The 22,694-nt window shown below is 37.2% G+C and overlaps 2 protein-coding genes across 7 annotated transcripts in view; one reads left to right on the top strand and one right to left on the bottom strand.

The window, feature by feature from the left end:
• Positions 1 to 1,993, top strand: part of DNAH7 (dynein axonemal heavy chain 7) — a 260,013-nt gene extending 258,020 nt beyond the window's left edge. For both annotated transcript variants that reach the window (XM_027054285.2, XM_015077964.3), the window contains one exon: positions 1,710 to 1,993. In XM_027054285.2, coding sequence (XP_026910086.2) covers positions 1,710 to 1,916 — 207 coding nt within the window. In that variant the 3' untranslated portion in view covers positions 1,917 to 1,993. The remainder of the gene's footprint in view (positions 1 to 1,709) is intronic.
• Positions 1,994 to 2,112: 119 nt separating this feature from the next.
• Positions 2,113 to 22,694, bottom strand: part of SLC39A10 (solute carrier family 39 member 10) — a 144,175-nt gene continuing 123,593 nt past the window's right edge. For all 5 annotated transcript variants that reach the window (XM_027054331.2, XM_053215472.1, XM_015077962.3 and 2 more), the window contains 4 exons: positions 21,224 to 21,592; positions 20,033 to 20,113; positions 10,426 to 10,616; positions 2,113 to 4,915 (listed from right to left, as the gene is read on the bottom strand). In XM_027054331.2, the coding sequence (XP_026910132.1) occupies positions 4,757 to 4,915; positions 10,426 to 10,616; positions 20,033 to 20,113; positions 21,224 to 21,592 (800 nt within the window). In that variant the 3' untranslated portion in view covers positions 2,113 to 4,756. The remainder of the gene's footprint in view (positions 4,916 to 10,425; positions 10,617 to 20,032; positions 20,114 to 21,223; positions 21,593 to 22,694) is intronic.

Here is a 22,694-nt window from a genome sequence, read left to right as displayed (position 1 = left end):
CCATGCTCATGGTTTGGAAGAATAGTTAAAATGCCCTACTACCCAAAGCCATCTATAGATTTAATGCAATCCCTATCAAAATACCAACAACATTTATCACAGAATGCCAAAATTTGTATGGAACCACAAAACACCTTGAACAGCCAAAGCAATCTTGAGAAAAAAGAACAAAGCTGAATGTATTAAAATTCCAGATTGTAAAATATACTACAAAGCCAAAGTAATCAAAAGAGTATGGTACTGGCACAAAAACAGACAAATGGATCAATGGAACAGAAAGAGAGAACCCAGAAATAAATCTACACCTATATGACCAATTAATCTACAACGAAGGAGGCAAGAATAGATAATGGGGAAAAGACAATCTCTTCAAAAAATGATGCTGAGAAAAAGCTGGACAGCTACTTGCAAAAGAATGAAACTGGGCCATTTTCTTACACCATACACAAAATAAATCCAAAATGGATTTAAAATGTGGGACCCCAAAATAATAAAATGCCTAGAAGAAAACATAGGCAGTAATCTCCTTCACAGTGGTTTTAGCAATATTTTCTAGATAGGTCTCCTGAGGCAAGGGAAACAAAAGCAAACAAATTATTGGGACGATAAAAGGCTTTTGCATAGAGAAGGAAACCAACAAAAAAAGGCAACCTACTGAATAGGGGAAGATATTTGCAAATGATTACATCCAGTAAAGGGTTAATATCTAAACTATATAAAGAACTTCTATAACTCAAGACTGAAAAAAAAAAAAAGAAATGGGCAGAGGACCTGAATAGTTTTCCAAAGAGAACCTACAGGTGGTAAACATATGAAAAGACACTCTACGTCACTAATCATCAGGGAAATGCAAATGAAACCGCAATGAGGGATCACTTGATACCTGTCAGAATTGCCAGAATCAAAAAGAAACAGGTGTTAGTGAAGACGTGGAAGAAAAGGAACCCTCGTACACTGTTGGTAGGAATGCAGACTGGTGCAGCCATTATGGAAAACAGTATGGAGGTTCCTCATATATATGTGTGTGTGTATATGTGTACATGTATATTATATATACATAACATACAGAATAGAATATTATTCAGCCATAAAAAAGAATAAGACCTTGCCATTTACAGCAACATGAATGGACCTAGAAGGTATATCAGGGAAAGACAAATACCATATGATTTCACTCATGTGGAATCTTAAACAAATGAAGAAACCAAGACAAAGAAAAAAAAAAAAAAAAAAAAGACCAGACCCTTAAATACAGAGAGCAAGTTGGTGGTTGCTAGAGGAGAGGTGTGTTGGCAGGGGGGATGTGGGTGAAATAAAGAGGAATAAGAGGTACAAACTTCCAGTTATAAAATAAATGTGGAGATGAAAACACCCCGATATGTGAAAACACACCCATATGGTGAGTACAGTCAGTCAGTGACATTGGGGGAAGTATACTTACTTGGTGAGCACTGAGTGATGGTACAGAATTGTCAAATCATTATGTTGTATACCTGAAACTAATACAACACTGTTAATTATACTTCAGTTATAAAAAATGCTAAAACAACTGCAAATTAAATACCTTGAGAATGGAAGCACTGCTAACAAAAGATCTATTTGGGCCATAGAAATTTGCAGATATAGAACTAACTTAACAATACCCTGCTATTAGGTTCAAATGTAAATATCAACACTGTTGACATGAAGTGTTATGCATTTTCTTCCAGATGTGGCTAAAGCCCTGCAAGAGGGTAGACATACCAGAACGACCGAGTTATGTTGCTCCATTGTATAAGACAAGTGAGCGGAGAGGAACATTATCCACCACTGGACATTCTACAAATTTTGTGATTGCCATGACTCTTCCCTCGGATCAACCCATGGAGCACTGGATTGGACGGGGTGTAGCATTATTATGTCAACTTAATTCATAATCAGAAGATACCATTTCCGTGTTCCAACTTCTTGTTGGATGGTAGAATAGAAAATAAAGCAGTTTGGTTTAAGTCAATTTCACTAAAGCTGTATAAATTAGAAATTTATGTGCAAATGCCACTTATATTTAAAATGACTCATGCTTCAGTGTAAGGAAATGTTCTGAAATAAGACTAAAGAAAACACACTGGTATATTTGCTCTTTTTGAATAACTTTATTTTGGGAGAGTTCCATAAGCATTAGGAACATACATAAAATGACACACCACTGTTGACAATGAAAAAAACAGCATTTGATCATTTCCAGCTTTATAAATTTTTTTTAAAAATGATTCAGTTACAACAACAAAAAAAGGTTTAGATATTTTAGCAAGTATCACCTTGCAGGACCATAATCATATTTAAGCCACTGACTTACTGTTAATGGAAAAAATTCACACTGCATCTAGTTACTATTGTATTTCTACGCATAATCACAGCTGATTGAATGCAATGTGATATACACCAAAATTCATATGGATGTCACACAGTGACAGCATTGTACAAGTAACATTAACAACCTCCAACAAACACATGTTAAATTAGACTGGTCAAGCTCAATGGAATGTTGGAGCCGAACAGAAATGTAGTGGAATTCAGATTGTCTGGTCAGACTTGAAACTATACATCAGAATGACATGAAAACTAAATACTGGTGGAACCCTAACAAAATACTAGCAGCAACTGTTACAGCCCTCTTAACAGGTTTTAAAAAATCTAGCAAATGAAGATAATGTAATACCATTTTTGAGAGAATATAAAACTTTATATACTTCAGCAGAACCTGTTTGTTTTCAACCAGACCTTTATGACAGGGAGTATATTCCAACTGTTGCTTTTCATAAAAGTTTTAAAATTAAGCAGATTTAATGCCAGAATGCAGAATCTTCCTTGGGTATAAAAATGCAAAAATGAATTATATATCGTGGTTCAGAAAGCAAGATATTTTAATCACTCGAAGTTGGCAGTACTAAATAAAATAACAGCACCTTTTACTAGGTTGCTTGAAGGGCCAAGCAATGAGATGAAGGCTGTCCTAATTCAGTGCCCAATGCTGAAGATGTTCTATGTTAAAAAAAAAAAAAACAGAAAACCAAAACCTACTTATTACAGGAGGCCGTGAGAAAAGCCAGAAATAATTTTCCAAATTCAGGCACAAATTAAGGAAATAACACCTAAGCTTCCTCGCTCACAGCATAAAGAAGAAACACTGGCAATACTCTTAATACCTGGAAACATGTGCTGCTCTCGAAGTTTTATTTTTTTGTTTAAAGTTCATGAAGTAAGAGGAAAGGGGCTGAGGAAAAGGAGGGGGAAATGAAAACATGGTAAATGGAATGGAAAGAGTTTGGCTCTTAAATATTTGAACAGTAAGATTTTTAAAGCAGCCGCACTGGTAGCCAAGCAGATTAAAACCAAGCTGCCTGCACATAGTTCAAATACAGTTTACCTGGCATGAATGAAGGCCGTGTGGCACAAGACGTCAACAGAAAGCTACATGCAATGTGACTAGTACTACAAATTACTGGGTCAAAATTCAGGATAAACACGGCTCACACTTCTCACAAATCACTCAATTATGGTAGAACAGGGCATCTATAAAAGAGACCAACCCCTATCAGGCACCAACCGCATATCTTGGCACAAAATGATTAAGTGATTTTAGCGGAGTTATTTAAGTGTATCTCCCAAGTCACTCGGTACCATGCTAGCTATGGTATCGATGGAGATTTTCCTCATAACCATTTTAATGGACATACAGATTAGGATATGGTAAACGTGGATTTTCTGCCTTACCTCACTGCCAGTCACAGCATGTGCTCTAGGTTCCAAAGCCAAGCTGGTAAAGCAATGCATACATTTAGAACTTAAATTTCCCAAATAACTAGTTAGTACTGTTAAAGTAGCAGAACTGAATATTTAGATCATGTTTGGGTTCTTCTTTGTTCTGATTATTTCCTAGAGGGTTACACTCTGAATGAAAAAAACATTTTACCACATGCTCCAACTCCCTACCCCCACCAAAAATCCCAAAACAAAAACAAAATTAAAGTTTGAAAGAAAAAACACCCAAACACCAAGTATAATATTAATACGAAGAACCATTATGAATCTTTCGTTAAACTGAAGCTCACACAAACATACAATCACAGATTTCAGTAGTTTAGGCTGCAAGTTTAAACACTATGCCAATATATACAAAAATAGTAACTCTAGATTCAAGAATAAGGGCTTTTCCCAATGCTAAATTCATACTCTAATGCAGCCTGAGCCTTCCTCTAGTTCCTATAGCCTACCTAATGCAGTTTCAAAACTGTATCAAGTTGATCCCCATTACCTTATGTATATATGTAACTGAATTAAAGGATGCTACAATTCATTTTTAGCACAAAGAAAAGTCTGCCCGAAGTCCATTTAAAATATTTTTAAAGTTTAAATGATTTTTTTGGTTCAATTTCTATTTCTGCATAGCCACAGAAGTTTCTACTACCAAAGAGACTACTTTAGTGTTTTATATGATTATTCTTTTAAAAGTCTTAAACCTATATCAACATTGGTTCATGGAGTCCCATTTTCTCCTTTCTTTATCACAAGCTTTGTATTTTTAAAAGACCCCTTCACACAGGGAAAAGCAGTACTGAGCACCAACCAGTCTTTTGTGGTTAGGCTCAGATCTATGGAACTTGTAAGTAGTGCAAGCCACTGACTTTTCTTTGAGCAAAATGTGCGCACAGCACTAGGAACAGCTGCACAGCTGCATGGGAACATTCTCGTAATCCACAATGGTGACTGGGAATGGTTAAAACTGGAGGTCAAACACAATTTTGTCTTCATAGAGGGCAATCACCAGCATGATGGCAAATCCAAACAGTAATCCTAAATTCTGAAGAATGAATTGCCCCACTGGACAAAAGCCATGTTCTTCATTGTCACCATCACCATGCAACATTTCTGGAAGCTGGAAAAAAGGAAAACAAAACAAAACAGATACTTACAAGCAATTTTGTAATAATATTCTCAACTTTTTAAAACATTCTTCTAGTTTAAACTAACGGATAAAGCACAACTACAAATAAATTATTCTATTCAACATAATGCTATCCGTAACACAGATTTCACTCAAGCACTGACAAAGTTCATGCTCTAGCTGTGTAGTAAGTAAATACGAAATCTGTTCCCTCCTAAATCCCAAACGAATGCACATAATATGCGCATTGGTCATTTTTTAAAGTCACCATCCATCGACCTTGTCACTTCCGGCATTTCCTTTATGCTGAAGTATAAGACAACTTATTATTGCCAATAAAACTCTCCAAAAGAACACCACATTTCCCACATTTGCTGATCTTAAACTCACTGAGAACGTAATATTCTTTGGGGGGATATCTAATTCAAAACTGTTTCATTTCTTCACCCTTTCCTTTAAAATTCTCATATTCAACTGCTGACAGCAAGGACAGACATTTACAGATGATACCTAACTGGCATCTCTATGCCCTTTGGCCACTATTTTCCTTCCCATAATAGAGAAAATAGTCTATCAAACCTATCCAGCAGAACCGCTCCCCAAGTTATACATGCTGCTTTCACAGTATACTCTAGGACAAAATTTCAAAAACCTGAAAGTTTCCAATACTTTTAAAGGCACAGCTCACTGAAGTTTATAGTCTTGATTTCTAAAGCTTAAGCATATACCATTACATTTAAGAATAATCCATAGTTCGAAGCATAAATCTTAAGTTTTGATTTAAGTAAATATGATTTGTTAAAGAGATGTACATTATTATAAGCATAGTCTTTCCTCCCACACCCAGTCAAAATTGTGCGAGAATAGCTACTTCTACTTTTTACTTCCACTCTTTCTGTGTATTGTTTTTCAAGTTTGCAATGAGTATCGTCAGATGATAATGAGATGCTACTCTCTTAGACACTAAGCTTTACTCCAAACAATACCTTGGTGCTTTGGGTTTAGGGAGGAGAAATGTAGTATTTTTTCTGTTTAATGTTTATTTATTTTTGAGAGAGAGAGAGAGAATATGCATGTGAGTAGGGAAGGACCAGAGAGAGACAGAGACACAGAATCTGAAGCAAGCTCCAGGCTTCGAGCTGTCAGCATAGAGCCCGATATGCGGCCTGAACTCACCAACAATGAGATCATGACCTGAGCCGAAGTCGGACGCCCAACCGACTGAGCCGCCCAGGCGCCCCAAGGAGAAATGTAGTATTAAGAACATAATGCCTGTCTAGGAAGAAACACCATTATTCATTATTAAATAATGAGTACAATTAATCCAACTACCGTATCCGACACTGCTACAGTATATTTAACAGTCTCCTGAGGATCCTATTTAAGAATGACTTCATGCTGATCATCTATTTTGTTCCCAAGTCTATGGCAGCAGTGTGGAGGCTACTGTTCTTTTCCAGCAGAGTAGAGTAATTGTGACAGAAACTACTACAAACAGAATAGCTGATGAACTGTGACAGAGACTGTATGGTCTACAAAGCCTAAATATTTACTATCTGTCCCTTTACAGAATATTTGCCAAACTCTAGATTCAGACTAAACCAGGCAATTTCCAAACTCACGGTTCTAGTAAAAAGACTATTTTTTATTATATCTTTTCTCCTTTCCTCAAGTTTTTATTAAGACAAAAACTTTTAATTCTGGCTTAACATTTAAGCATATGTAATATACAGGACTTTTCTCAGAAACACCCCCTCCAGATAGGTACACACACCAGCCAGAAGAGGCACTATGCCTTCCCCACATTCAATTCAATCCTGAATACCCACACCCATGTCTGTTGATGATAAGCACAGCAAAAGCCAGCCAGTATCTACTGGTATGGCCCTACAACAGCGCTTCCAAACTGGTTGATAAACAGCTGCTATCCAAAGGCCCTTAAAACCAGATGGGCGCTTATACCTGGATACCCTAAAGGTACCTCAAACCAAAATTTCTGGTACTGTTGCTATCATACTGAATTATTGTAAATGAATACAAACTTCCTCCCTATAGTCAAAGTGGTCTTTCTAAAACAAAAATGTGATGTCATTGTTGCTTAACTCTGTAATGGCTCCTCAAAATTTATAATTAAAAATTTATAAAATTTACACTAAATTCTCTTTTATAGCACTGTGTGTTGTAGGACTGTCGTGATCTGGCCAACATCTGATGACGATGTAATTTTTTAATCCATCTTTTTCCATTTAACATTAGGAAAAAAATAATTTCAGTGTTATTAAAATCCTAAAATATATGTGGATAGTTTTCCCTCTTGGACACTTAGGGTATTTCCAATATAACTGTAACATTGTAAATGCTACTGCAAAAAACACTTTAATACAGTTTTTTGTTTGCTTGCTTGTTGTAATAGCAATAGTCATGATGGGTTATTTTCTCTAAAATACAGTCCCAGGAGGAGACTCACTAGTCAAAGGAACGATGCTATTCATTATTCTGCTTTCTCATATGACCCTTTCTCTTGCTTCTAATAAACTATTCAACAGTTTTTAAGACTCAGCTCAGATCTCCCATTCCAGAGAAACTTCCCTAATTTTATTTCCCAATTTTTTAGCCAACATAGTTTTACAAAGATGGTACACTACTCTATTGTAATCCATTATTAAAAGAATTCTAATTAATGGCTAGTTTTCTCCTTCATTAGACTCTAAATCCTTCCTGGAAAGATTCTCATTTTTTTTTTATATATATATCTTTAGGTTCCTAGTATAAGAATTAGCTCATTTTTCATTCAACTAATTGTGAACTACTTTTCTAGCAGTAAACGAAATACTACCAAAAATGCTTGCCGTCTCAGAATGGGTATCCATGTGGGGCCCATAAGGAACTCAATAAATAAGTAAAATGTTTAGTGTATTATTTATAGATCAAGATCTAAGTCCAAAGGAGAAAAAAAGTAGGGACAGAATGTGTAAAATGTTGGGGTAGCGGTTGAAATTTTAGATGGGATGCCTCACAGAAGGGAGAAAGCTAGCCCGAAGAATGTCCACAGGCAAAATATTCCACACAGAGCGATCAGCAAGAGCCAGGCCCCTATGGCAGAGTGTGCCTCCTGGGGAAAAGGAGAAGATGAGGTATAGTTCAAGAAATTAGAGAGGGAGAGGGAGAGGAAATGCACAGGAGCCACCGAAGAGTTTGAAGCACACAAGTGACATGACTGTTGACCCAGAATGTCGTGGACAGGGCAACAGCAGGGCAAAAGCAGGGAGAAAGTTAAAGAGAAGAAGATGGTGGTGGCTTGAAGGAGCATGGTGGCCACAGAGGTGGTTAGGGGGCAGAGCCCTCCCAAGACGAGCCAGAGGTAGGGTGGACAGAGAGACTTGAGTCAAAGAACGATAGTCAGGGTTTTGATCTGAGCAACCAGAAGAATGGAATCATCATGTATGACAGAGAATCCCTACAGGAGTTGCTGGTTCAAGAAGTTAAGGCTGGCAGATCTCAAGAGCTGCGATCTGAACATAATCAGCTTGTACTTCTGTTCAGAGAGTCAGGGAAGCAGGTAGATAGATTAACTGAGTTAAGGAAAAAGTCTGCTAAAGATGTAAACATAGGAATTACCAGTCAATAAAAATTTAAAGCCGTGAGACTAAATGGAATTACCTAGAGGGCTTTCACCCACAGTTACAGGTAAGGGAGAAGAGAATCAGAAAACAAACTGAGAAAGAAAGGCCGGGAAGGTGGTAAGCCAGGAGATGGTGACGGCAGGAAAACATTTCAAAGAGAAGAGAATGAGCAACTGCGAAATACTGCTGAACAGAGATGGGATGGGGTGAATGACCAATGGACTCAGCAACATCGTGGTCGACTGCCAGGTAACAATCTGGCACAGCAGTCAGGGAGAATACCTGATATGGCCAAACTCAAGAGAGATGAGAATCAAAAATTAAGAAAGCGTAATTTGCTCTGTAAGGGAAGAAAATGGTGGTTGAGGACTAAAATAGAAACTAGAGTTAAGAAAGTCCTCTCTCCTACCTTTTGAAGTGAGGAGTACACGAGGTTTACGTGCTTGTAGGAATGATCCAGCAGAGAGGGGAAAATGACCAACACGAGAGAGTATTTGGGAGAATTTCAGGAAGTTAGTGAAAAGAGGACAAGTTCTAGGGAGCGGTTTTAAGAAGCTGACCTCTTTGAGGAACACAGAGATTCCTCCTGTGTAATAGGAAAGGGAGTAAACGAACAGATACAGGCAGATGAGTAAAAATGGTGATGGGAACCTGTGGCAAGTTGTCTCAATGGCTTCAGGTTCTCCATAAAACAGGAAGTAAGGTAATCAGCTGAGCATGGGGACAAGAAATGAGGTGTTAGAGTCTATGAAAAGATAGGGAAGTGGTGAACTGTAGGTACAGAGCGTCAACATTTTTTTAATGTTTTTATTTTTGAGAGAGAAAGAGAGAGAGAGAGCACGCGTGTGCATGCACAAGCGGGGGAGGGGCAGAGAGAGAGGGAGACACAGAATCCGAAGCAGGCTCCAGGCTCTGAGCTGTCAGCACAGAGCCCAACACGGGGCTCAAACTTGTGAACCATGAGATCATAACCTGAGCTGAAGTTGGATGCTTAACCGACTGAGCCACCCAGGCACCCTGTAAACAGTTTTTCTTTTCTCTTGTTGATACTTTCTAAATTTTCTATTATAAATAGGCATTAATTCTATCATTAAAAATTCAGGTTATATGATTTTGAAATGAGACCATCTACTAGATCCTACCAGGAAGAAAAGTGAACATAATGTTTGAAAACAAAAAGGAGGGGCACCTGGGTGGTTCAGTTTGTTAAGCGTTCTACTCTTGATCTTGGCTCAGGCCATGATCTAACGGTTCGTGAGATCGAGCCCCACTTTGGGCTATGTGCTGACAGTGCAGACCCTGATTGGGATTCTCTCTCCCTCTCAAAATAAATAAATAAACTTAAAAAAAAAAAGTAATTAAACTGCTAGTTCTGCAAATACACTACCTAACATATTTAAGATATAAAGGTAAAATTAAAACTATTTGCTAGTGTTTAGATTTATTAACTTTAAAGTTAGAAAAAATGAAAATTACACAAATCCCTAGGAAAATATACCATTTTCTGCAGAAGATTGGCTTCCCTAAGAAGTATTTCTTGTTTGCCATAAAACAAGCTCAAAGAATTATTTTATTAACAAACCACACCACAGTATTACAGATTTTAATAGTATAACAATTATCTCTAAATATTACTGATGATTACTTTGAATAGTAATATCATTTGGTCAAAAATTTTCAGCATCTCAACTGATTTTCAGAGAGGAAACCCTTCTATTTGTCTTTCCCTAATAGACTATTTAGGATTTCACATGTTTTAAAATGGGTTCCATTTTTAAAAATATTCTTTTAAACTACATCCAAAGGTTTCTTCCATTTCTGGAAGGTGCATTCTATTTACAGATTTGGTAATAATCACAAAACTATAAAGTATCTTACCATATCCACCAAGGCGACATAAAGGAACATGCCTGCAGTGATTGCAAAGATCCAAAGTGTGATGTTATTGGCATACTGACCCACAGCTGTGCCTATAAGCATGCCTATGTAAGCCATCATGGCAGAGAGGAGGTTGTATACAATTGCTTGCCTTACAGTCATGCCAGCTTTAAGAAGAACTGCAAAATCACCTGCAGTAAAGACACAATGTGAGAGTTTTACAATCACAGGATTTTACACACACATTTAAGGGGAAAAAGCAGGAAACAAAATAAAAAATTGATATAAAAATACACCTTTAATAACTGAGATTTTATTATAAATATTTATTTTTTACTTAATTGAACCTAATACAGGCAAAACTTGGGTGAATCTCACAGGCACGATGCTCAGAGCCAGTCTGAAAGGTTATATACGATTCTATTTATAGGATATCTCAAAAAGATAAAACTACAGTGAAGAACATTCCAAGGTCGCCAGAAACAGGGGTGGGGCTACAATGGGACTGCAAGAAGGGAACTGTTGGGATGATGGAATTGTTAGAAGTCTACAGACATGTGAAAACTCAAAGAACTGCTTATCAAAAAGCAAAGGTCAATTTTCTGTAGAATGTGAAATGTTAAATTTTGGGTGGCTCAATTGGGTAAGCATCCCACTCTTGATTTTGGCTTAGGTCATGATCTCACAGTCATGGGACCGAGTCCCAAATAGGGCTCCATGCTAGGCGTGAAGCCTTCTTAGGATTCTCTCTCTCCCTCTCCTTCTGCCCCTCCCTGCTCACCCACTACTCTTTTCCTCTCTTTCAAAACAAAATCTAAAAAAAACACTTAAAAGTTTTTTAAAAAAAATCAAAAACCTAGAATGGCATCTGGGTGGGCTCAGTCAGTTAAGCATCTGACTTCAGCTCAGGATCTCACAGTTCATGAGTTCGAGCCCCACGCTGGGCTCTCTGCTGTCAACAGAGAGCCTGTTTGGGATCCTCTGTGCCACTCCCCTCTCAAAAATAAATAAACATTAAAAAAAAATCAAAAATGTAGAAAAAAAGAACCTGGTCACTACTCTTTCCGTGAGCAACAATTAAAGCCTTCTGCTCTTATCTCTGCCCCTTTTCAAAAGAAAAATGGCCTAAGAACAAACAGAGGTAACAGACTGTAAGTATATTGTATGCTGTTTAGATTTGTTTTATTTTTTCCAGGAAAAAAATTAAATCTTAATTCTAAAAATCCTAAAAATGTAAAATGAATAAAGAGATTCACACTTGTATGTCTAGAGTTAGACTGCTAGAAAAAAAAAAATATTGCTCAGAGATATTACTAGAAGAATAAATACTGCTAGATATGATAGCCTTAAAGCTAAAGGGTAAAAGTCAGTAATTTCTGACAAACTATAACAAGCTTCTTTGTTTTACTAAATATACAAACATCTAATTTATCACTGAACACTTAGCAATGCAAGGTATTATATAGACACTGGGGCATTTCCTTCCCTTAAGAGGCAATTTTAGGGGTACCCACTGGCTCAGTCAGAAGAGCATGAGACTTTTGGTCATGGGTTTGAGCCTCATGTTTGGTGTAGAAATAACATTCATATGTAGAGAAACAAACTTAAAAAAGGGGGGGGTGGGTCTTAACTTTACATGATTAAAAATACATGATCTGTTCTCTTTTTTAACTCTTATGGTTATAAGGTTCTAATTTAAAACAGATAGGAAGAAGTTAACAAATTAGTGCAAGATTATCTACCAATAGCTTCTAAACTGCCATTCTCTAGTTTCCATCTACTACTACTCTCCTTGCATTTTTTCTCCCCTCTGATCCTAAATCCTTAATTTTCCTGTTAAGTCCTGGATTCAAAAGCAGCTTTATCTCTTCCCTACCCTAGACTTTTAATTTTTCTCAGCTTCCTTAAGCAAAGAGCTTCCTAACTTCTTCCTCTATAAGTTTCCCCACCAGATTTTCACTAATTCACTCACTAACCATGCTCAGAGGGCAATTTAATTTAGCAGGGGGTTAGGTAATACAAAATGAGAAGTGTCTTTAGGTTATAAAATAAAGTGTTTCCTTTTATAATTTCAAAAAAGGGCACGGGCACATGACTGGCTCAGTCAGTGGTGTGTCTGACTCTTGGTTTCAGCTCAGGTCATGATCTCACGGTTCATGGGTTTGAAACCCACATCAGGCTCTGTGCTGACAGCACGGAGCCTGCTTGGGATTCTCTCTCTCCCTCTCCCTCTGCCCCTATCCCACCACTTGTGCTCTTTCTCAAAATAAGTAAACTTAAAAAAAATAATTAAAAAGGGTTTTAAAAGAAACACTATTTAATACTCAAAGAACATTGTGTCATAGGTACAAACTATGTCGACCTTGATGCCTCCCCAGATATTACTGGATGGCAAAAGGATTTATTTCATCCTTGAATAGCAACCAAACAGCGTGAATTAGCTAATCAAGACTCAAGATGAATTTTTAGTTAAAACTTTTTTAAATTAAAATTTTAAGGTAGAATTCTTTTTTTACAGCATTCTCTTTTGGATGTAGAGTTCTAGGAGTTTTGACAAAAGTACATACCATGGAACCATAACCACCATCAAACTCTGGAACTACTTCATTATCCACCCTCCGCCCTTCCCTGCAAACTTCCTCAGTTCCCTCATTCCTCAGCAACCAACGCCTATAGTTTTTCCTTGTCCAGGACATCATATAAATTGAAACCATAAAGTATGTAGTCTTTTGAATCTAGGTATTTTTTTCCTCTTAGCATAATATGTATAAGATTCATTCACGTTACAGTTTATATCAGAAAGTCATTTTTTAAATGTTTATTTATTTTTGAGAGAGAGAGAGAGAGAGAGAGAGTGAGAGTGAGAGTGTGTGTGTGTGTGTGTGTGTGTGTGTGTGTGTGTGTGAGCTGGGGAGGGGCAGAGAGACAGGGAGACACAGAATCCGAAGCAGGCTCCATCCAGGCTCTGAGCTGTCAGCACAGAGCCTGACGTGGGGCTAGAACTCACAAACTTTGAGATCATGACCTGAGCCGAAGTCGGACACTCAAATGACTGAGCCATCCAAGCACCCCAGGAAGTCATGGTTTTTACTACACTAAATACTCCATAGATGAACCAAGTTAACAGCTGAAGGACCTATGGGTTGTTTCCAGTTTTGGGCAACTATGAATAAAGCCACTGTACACATAAACAGGTTTTTCTGTCAACATAAGTTTTCATTTCTCGAGTAGATACCTATGAGTGGGATTTCTGGGCCATTTAACGAGTGTCTTTTTTTTCTAGCCTTCTAAAAAGCTGCATTCCTACCAGCAATTTCTGAGAGTTGTTCCACATCCTTTATAGCCCTTTATAATGACAAATCCAGCACCTGTAATCCCATGTGTTTTCATCTGCAGAATTGCTTTAGTGAAATGCCTGTTCAAATCTTTTGCCCACTCTGTTGTTTTTCCTATTATTGAGCTGAGAGGTCTTTAAATATCCTAAAAGTCTCTTGTCAGGGATGTATTTTCCAAATATTTATTCACAGTCCTTTTCATTCTTTTTTAATAAAGGCTATTTGTGTAGAGTTTTTAATTTTTATGAAGTCCATTTTATTACTTTTTCCTTAACGGATCATGCTTTTGATGTTTTATCTAAAAATAGTTTGCCTAATCCAAGAACACAAAGATTTTCTCCTAGGTTTTCTTCTGAAAGCCTTATACAGGTAACCCCCACTTTTCAAAAGTTCGTATTACAGCCACTTCACTTTTATTAAAGACCTACATTAGTACCGGTTTTCCCTAACCAAAAAAAATCTGAAAAGGATTTTTCCCTTTTATGAAAAAAGGCAAAAACCAAAAACAGCCTTTGTTTTGCATGAGCTGCTGTAGAGGCAGCCTGCACCCCGAGCAGCCAGAGTAGCCCCACCAAGCTCCTTCCCCAGGAACCATGCTCAGTGTCAGGCCACCATAGCTCTGAAGTGTGTGAGTACCTGTGCTTTGTCTCTATTTTGTGCTTCCATTGGCAAGATGTATCCTAAGGTATTGGGAAATTCAAAAACTTCTCCATATAAATAGTAACTGTTTCTTAGCTTTAAGCCCTTACAGCTTACAAAAAGTTTCACTGGAACACTACTTTTGGATAGCAGGGGAAACCTGTATTTTAAAATTTTTATTTAAATCAATGATCTTTTTTCAGTTAATTTGTGTCTACAGTGTGAACTTTTTTCTTTGGGTTTTTGAAACTGTATATTCAATTACTACAGCAACATTTGTTGAAAAAACTTCCTTTCCACATGGAATTTCCTTTGCACTTTGTTGAAAATAAGTTGCCATGTATCAGAGAACTCTACTTTGTTCCACTGATTTATGTGTCTATTTCCTCACCAATATAAATTGTTGCAATTACTGTGGCTTTATAGCAAGTCTTAAAGTCAATTTTGTTGTCCTTTTTCAAAATTCTTCTGGTTATCCAAGTTCCTTTCGGTTTCCATATTAAATTTTGAAAAAGCTCATTTGAAAAAGCCTGCTGGTATTCTGACTGGGAATGCACTTAAACTATAGGGAAAATTAGCATCTTAAAGATACTGAGTCTTCTGGTCCATAAACCTGGTATACATTCTTCACACTCAAGTCTCCTTTGATCTCTTTGGTGGTGATTTGTAGTTTTCAGCATACAGATTCTGTGTATATTTTGTTAGATTTAACCAAAGAGTTTCATGTTTTTTGGTGTTATAAATAGCACTTTAAAAAAATTTCAATTTCTAATTGTTCATTGCCAGTATACAGCAGTATAAATTATCTTTGTATAATGACCTTGTACCAAGACGAATTATTTCATTTAAAATCTAGGGGCGCCTGGGTGGCTCAGTCGGTTGAGCATCCGGCTTTGGCTCAGGTCATGATCTCGCAGTCTGTGAGTTCGAGCCCCACGTGGGGCTCTGTGCTGACAGCTCAGAGCCTGGAGCCTGCTTCGGATTCTTTGTCCCCCTCTCTCTTTCTGCCCCTCCTCCACTTATGCTCTGTCTCTCTCTGTCTCAGAAATAAACATTAAAAATTTTTAAAAAAAATGAATAAAATAAAATAAAATCTATCTTTGTCCTAGACTTATCTTAGTTACAAATTTCAGAGGTATCTGCATATTTTTCTCCCTTTTTCTCCACCCACCTCCCTTCTCAGTAAGAACCTTGATAAATATTTGAAAAATAGATCAAAGGAATACAGTTGGGATTTACACCAAACAAGCAAATCTACTCATCTTTTGATAAATCAATATCCCTTCCTTTTTGCTGACAAAGGGTGTCATTAACACAACGAATGAGGTATGTCTGCCAAAGCTGTTAATGTGATCCAATGCTGTAATTATGTTAATATCAACCACTGAGGTTTTTTTAAACAAATACATATTTCAAAGTTCTTTATTTTTGCCTTAAATAATGCATGTATACACATGTATACATCTATATAGTAAATGTTCAGTTTTCCCTGAACAATCTAGCACATTATGAAAATTTATTTTGAAATTCTACTTACCCCTTAAATACGCATGAGAGTAAAGGGAAAAAACGGGATGGCACCCATAGCCTCTCTGAGCTGAGTCTTAATAAGAAGGCTACATTTATTTATCAAAATGTCACTTTTTTTTGGAGTTAGAACACACTACTTAATATCAAGAAGAGAGTTTGGATTATCTGCTCTTCTAGATTATCCCAATCTCATTTCCTCTTTATATGTTCTTATACAAGTTTTCATACAAATTATTTTTTAAATGCTTATACAGTTATTTTGAACTAGTAGGAAAAAAGTAGCGAGGATACAACAAAGTAATATTTCTACTTACTTAAATATAGCTAAAACAAGTTTGGCAAAAAAACAAAAGAAAGAGTAGGAATAATTCAGGTGACTTCATCCGTTAACCCACCCCACAGCAAACATGCTATGAGAGACAAGCGTTTTCTATTTTCTCAGATGGTTTCAATTTCTGCATACCTCTTAGAATGAACCTCCCTGAGCTGTATATTGTTCTAAGGTTTAAAAGTTTGATTTTTCCTTTGCATTCCTAAGCACAAACAAAACCATCATCTCGTACACCATGCGAGAACTGCAATGCGTTCAGAAGAGGAACAATAAAACTCGGAATTACTAAGGGTCGCTTTTTAATGCACTAAAATGTAATTTAAACAACTGTTTTCCCATTTAGGGTATGACTTCAGTATAAAAATCTCAGAACAGTTTTAAGAATTCATAATCAAAAACTTAACTAGGGCCTAAGAGGTTTTGGATCAAATAAATTATCCCGGAATGCGACGTACTATGCTGCTTTGCCAATATCCTGACCTATTAACCAGGGAGAAGTTTCTCCTATCTCCCTGCCAGGCTTCTATCATATCTTCTAGGGGAGTGATCTTTCCCTTGCTTGGGAGTTCTGAGGAAGAGGTTTCTAGCCTCTCTCCAGACTCCCTCCTCTCCAAATGAATAAGAGTGATAAATCAGAGCAAAGACATTCATCTGGGCCTATTTTACCAAAGTGTCCATTATTGTACCTTAAGGCAAAAAATAGCCTCTAAAATCATTTTTTAAAATACTTTCTTTGTTTATGGTCATTAGACCACTTCCTACCTTGACGAATACAAAGGCCAAAGCATTTTCTATCACTTCCAGAGCTATGCTCTTTTTACCCTAGAGCCTAGACAGCTAGAAAATAGAGTTTAGGTCAATTTAGCACTGAGCATTGGGGGAAAATGCACATTTTCTTAAGGTCTCACTCCTTTAAAGTTCAACGTACTTTAAACTCATGTTTTCCCATCATAGCAACAGTAACATCCCAACTTCTGGTTTGTGGGGTAAAACAGGTAGAGATTTGGGGTCGATTGTCTCATGGGGAGTCCTGGCCCAGGTAGAGTTCTATAATCCAGCTTTCACAAGAGCTCTGCATAGGTCCAAGGCCTTACCTAGCTATTAAGGTATGTCCTGCATTTGTTTATGTGGCTATCATTCCTTGTATTTCATTGTTTCAAGGAGAAACTATAGAGAGAAAAAGGAGTAAGTGGCAGGAAGGCAATCATCCCTAATCTCCAAACTCCCTGCTGTCAATAACCATGAAGTGGCATGATATACTCCATTTAGGGAGCAGGAAGAGGGTAGGAAGGGAAGTTGAAGGTCTTCCCAGTATATTGTGGATGTGTGTTCAGACTATCCAAATCTACTAAGCAAGTTCAAAATGAAGAGTGCAAAGTTAAAATTATTAGGCTATATGTTACCTACATATAAAAACTGACAGGGGCGCCTGGGTGGCTCAGTCGGGTTAAGCGGCCGACTTCGGCTCAGGTCATGATCTCGCGGTCCATGGGTTCGAGCCCCGCGTCAGGCTCTGTGCTGACAGCTCAGAGCCTGGAGCCTGTTTCAGATTCTGTGTCTCCCTCTCTCTCTGCCCCTCCCCTGTTCATGCTCTGTCTCTCTCTGTGTCAAAAATAAATAAATGTTAAAAAAAAAAAAAAAAAAAAACCTGACAGAAAGCCCTGATGTGTATTGCTATGGAATTGCAAAGAAGTATTTGGCAGATTATTCTCTTCCTAACACAGGAAAGTAGTTAAGAAAAGTGCATAAGATACAGTATCTGCATACAAAGAACCTACATTTTAAGAGACAGGACATCTACAATGGATATATACTAAGCACCCAAAGAAAGACCTGGTGAAGCTAAGTGATAAAGTTTACACGAAAAAGTAATCCAACACATACAGGGCAGTAATCCTCCAGCGGGAGGGCAGTCCTCAAGTTGGAGAAAAAAAGCCTCGTAACATAATTAACTAGAGAGACAATCAGTAGGACAGGACAAGCCAAGTAGGAAGATGGTACAAGGAAAGAAGCAGGCTCAGGCACCCACAGCATATGTTTGGTGAATTATGTTTGGGTGAAGTGGAAAACATGCAACAGCAAGCACAGTGAGTAAGGCTGAAAAGGCAGAAATGAAGGCCAATGGAAGCAGGACTAATGTATCTCAGCTTTTAACTTTATACGTAATGGAGACTACTGAAAGACTGACTGCATGAGCAAGTCACTTTGGGATAAAGTATACAAGATGGACTAGAACAGAGCAAAACTAGGTGTAAATACTATGGAAACTGTCCAAGCAAAAGACAACGAAGGCAATAATGGTTTAGTCAGGATAAAGGAAATGGGGCATGAACAGGATATAAGAACACAGGCTCAAGGCTGGCAAAGGAACAAAACTGTAAGTACGGAATCAAGGCTTAGAGAATCATTACCAAGTAAGCATTAATAGACTGTCCTGCTTTGAGCAGTTAATAATTTTCTAAGCAAATTATACATATGAACTCTACTGAAAGTAAGCAAATAAGGCTACTACCAATAAAAAAAATTAAGCACAGTCAAGTGATAGATGTTTCACAGCCAGATAAATTTAAGAAAAATATTAAACTAGCAAGAGCATATGAAGAAATTCCTTGGAAACTCAGAATAGGGAGTTACTTTTTTCTTTCAAATTTATGTCATCTCTACATCCCCTGGATATTTTCTGTTTTTCAACTTAAAGGAAAAAATCAGGAGCGCCTGGGTGGCTCAGTTGGTTAGGCATCTGACATGAGCTCAGGTCATGATCTTGTGGTCTGTGAGTTTGAGCCCCGCATCTGCCTCTGTGCTGACACAGCTGGGAGCCTGGAGCCTGCTTCGAATTCTGTGTCTCCCTCTCTCTCTGCCCCTCCCCTACTCACACTCTCTGTTGCTCAAAAATAATAAAAATAAAAATAAAACAAAAATCAAAACACATGAAGAGAAATTTAAAAAAAATCATTGGTAGATCAGTAAGTGCCAACTAAAACAATAAAGAAATATCATTTTATATCTACCAAATTGACAAAAATTAGTTAATGTGAAGTCTTGGCAGGGATGTGGAAACACAGGAACTCTCTGGTATTGGTGGTTAGAGATTCTGTTCCTGGGTATAATCCCAAAAGATGTTCTTGTAAGAGTCTATAAGTGCTAAGTCTACAGATGTTCCATGCCTCATTATCTGTGGTGGCAGGAAATTAAAGGTGTAGTGTATCTAATACTAGGTGACACATATGTAAAATGTAGTAAATGCACAACTCTTAAGTACTGACTAAAAGCAACATATTAAATGAATTCATGATAACCTGGGTGGAGTTTAAAAGCATAATGCGGGGCACCTGGGTGGGTCGGTTGGTTAAGCATCTGACTCTTGACCTCGGCTCAGGTCATGTTCTCATGGTTTGTGAGATCAAGCCCCACATCAGGTTCTGTGCTGACAGTATGAAGCCTGCTTGGGATTCTTTCTCTCCTTCTCTCCCTGCTCCTCCCCTGCTCATGTGCTCATGCTTTCTTTCTCTCTCTCTCAAAATAAACTAAATAAAAGCATAATGATTAGTAATATAAGGAACAGAATGGGAAAGGACATAATACTGTTTACATAAATTAAAAATACATACATATAAAATAATACATTTTTAGGTGCATATAATACATATTATATAAAAGAATGATGACATTTCTACTTGTCATCAGCCATTTTTATGTTTTAACCTCTCCAAAATTTATATGCATTTATAACTGAAGAAGTCTTAAGATTTGACAAAATCTGGTATATTACCTAACTCATGTGGCAGCTCATGACAGAACACAGCTATAGAGGTACTGATTCCTCCCGTCAGTCCAGCACTGAAAGCTGCTCCTGAGGTGGGGGGTAAAAAGAAAATCAAGTGATGTTTACTTCTGCTTTTTCCATTTTCATTAATAAGGATAGGTACAACCTCTTTTGCCTATCTAAATTATTTTCATAATATATGACTCACTTATTTTACATTATACTTTTTGAACATATAGTGAGGTATAATACGTATATAATAACCAGAGAAAGAGCTACTCAGTGAAAGAAATATTCTCTAAGAAATTAAATTTTCCATTACATTAGCCTTCCAGAGCTCACTGAAAGCTTGGGAGTAGTAATGGTTTCCAGCATTTCAGTTTCTGAGTGGAAGTCTGATGCTAAATTTCAAGTCCTTTAAGCGTACGATTGTATTCGCTCTCTCTCATATAAATATTTATAGATACTTAAATGGCTACATCCTTGTCTGAACTTTTCTGGGTCTAGAGCAAAAATACTACAAAGTATTATCCATCTGACAGTCTTGAGGACTGAGATCAGAGATATAAATACATTTGATTCCCCCTAGTAAATTCTTTATTTTTTAACATTGACAGCTACTAAAGATTGAAAAATATGGCCTCTCCTTTCTTAAAGAAACCAAAGCCTACTTCTGAGTGAAGTCTGGAAAAGAAAATCATATATTAATCACATTTAATATTTTCCTAAACTAGTAATATCAGTTTACGTTAGCCAAGACTCTAATAATTTGAATCTGGTACAATGGATGCTTAACAGGTAAAATTTTTCTTCACCTTTTCAAAGACATAAAAAAGTACTAAACCCAGGACTGAAATTATATATTCAGGGATATATAAATGTATTTGAAAATAGAATGTTAAGGTAGCTTTCATATGTGATTATGCCTTGAAATCGAGTTATAAAAGTAGTATACTACAGACATTTGTTTACACATTAAAAGCAAAACCCAGGAAAAATATACCTTTATGCCTCAAATAAGCTGATCAAAAACATTAACATAGCCTCTGGAAACAAATCAAATGACCAGAGTAATATATAACAGTGTATTTGTTAACCTCAAATTTTAATCCTGTGTATTACAGTTTATAGTATTAGTACTGAATCTGTGATCTTAAAGATCAAACAAATGATAACCCAAGTTTCAAGCCCACTTACCAATTGCTAGCCCATCACTGAAGTTGTGGATGCCATCCCCCATGATTACCATCCAAGCTATATTAGCTATGCCGGTTTCTTTCAGATCGGACCCAGAATGACAGGGCCCATGAGAATGGTGAGAATGCTTGTGGTGCCACTGGTGGTTATGTTTCCTCAGCACAGTCTTACTCTCGTCATGGTGGTTGTGTGCAGCAGCATGGAGGTCATGCTCGTGAATGGTATGTAACCCATCACTGTGAGAATGGTCCATGATTTTCTCCTCTTCCACACAAAGATAATTTTTAGGAGGGGATTCTTGTTGACCTTCTAAATCTGTCAGTTCAGTTTCATTAAGTCGATCTTCAGAAACGACCGAGTCATCAGTTCCTATATTTATAATAGCAAAGGATATACTTTATCAACAAGCAGACGAACGCTTCTTCGCTCATTTAAACCCAGGCAGAACAGCAGTGTAATGATTAAATGAAGTCCCAAATAAATGTATAAAAGCAAATAAAACAAACATGTGCACATACACACAAAACAAACTGGGGTTCTGAGCATCCAGATGATGAACCAGATGAGGTAAAGGGGGGACACTGAGATCAACAGCAGGCAAAGTGGGGAGAAGAACTGGCAAGCGTGGAGAAACTGTGAATCTGAGGGAGGACATCACGAACAGCTGCTAAAAATCGAAGGGTAGAAGTTACTGCAGCATTTACAGGACAACTAAATGGACCCATAATTTTTCAGGGGAAGAAGGAAACTTAAAGTTACCCTGTCTAATCCTCTCTTATCACTGAAGAAAACAAACTTTAAATCGCTGGCACCCTCCAATGGCACCTATCTGAAAATGCTACTCAGAAACCCATATAAATGGTAACATCTGATTAAGTATTTTTTTTTAACTGAGGTTGGCCTCTCACCTAGTTTTCAAAAACTATTTATTATGTGACAAACAGTCTACTACTTCTCAAATTGTATTTTGGAGCAGAGTACAGTTAGAGTCTCATCTGCCCCTTTTCTACAGAAAATCATTGGTACGTTCAGGGGAAACACAAGTTCAAACAGAAAGGGAAAATTAGACTAAAATACTTTATGTTTCCTTGACAATTGTAAGCTACCTCATCACATTTACCAGGCAACAGAAGAGCTGAATTGATGAGCAGAGATTTTAAGTAGGGAGACCACTCTCCCTCTTCCATATGAAACCAATTCCATATGGACGGCACACAGACCTGCATTGCCAAGATCTAAAGATAACACGAGTATACTGCTTACAAAGCCTTTTTGTTTGTTTCATTTTTTTTTCTGTAAAGTAAAAGTGCAATATGTTCCTTGCCCTGTGATATAATTAGTCCCACATTCCATTTTAATAAGGCTGAAATAGACAAGACAGTAAACAAAATCACAAGATACACTCACATTTTAGGAAATACAAAAGTTAGAAACTAATATTAGGGAAGCCACAAAAACAAGAAATTTCAAA

This window comes from Acinonyx jubatus, chromosome C1, assembly GCF_027475565.1.
Source record: "Acinonyx jubatus isolate Ajub_Pintada_27869175 chromosome C1, VMU_Ajub_asm_v1.0, whole genome shotgun sequence".
Lineage (NCBI taxonomy): Eukaryota > Metazoa > Chordata > Mammalia > Carnivora > Felidae > Acinonyx > Acinonyx jubatus.
This window is presented reverse-complemented; position numbering and strand designations above follow the sequence as displayed.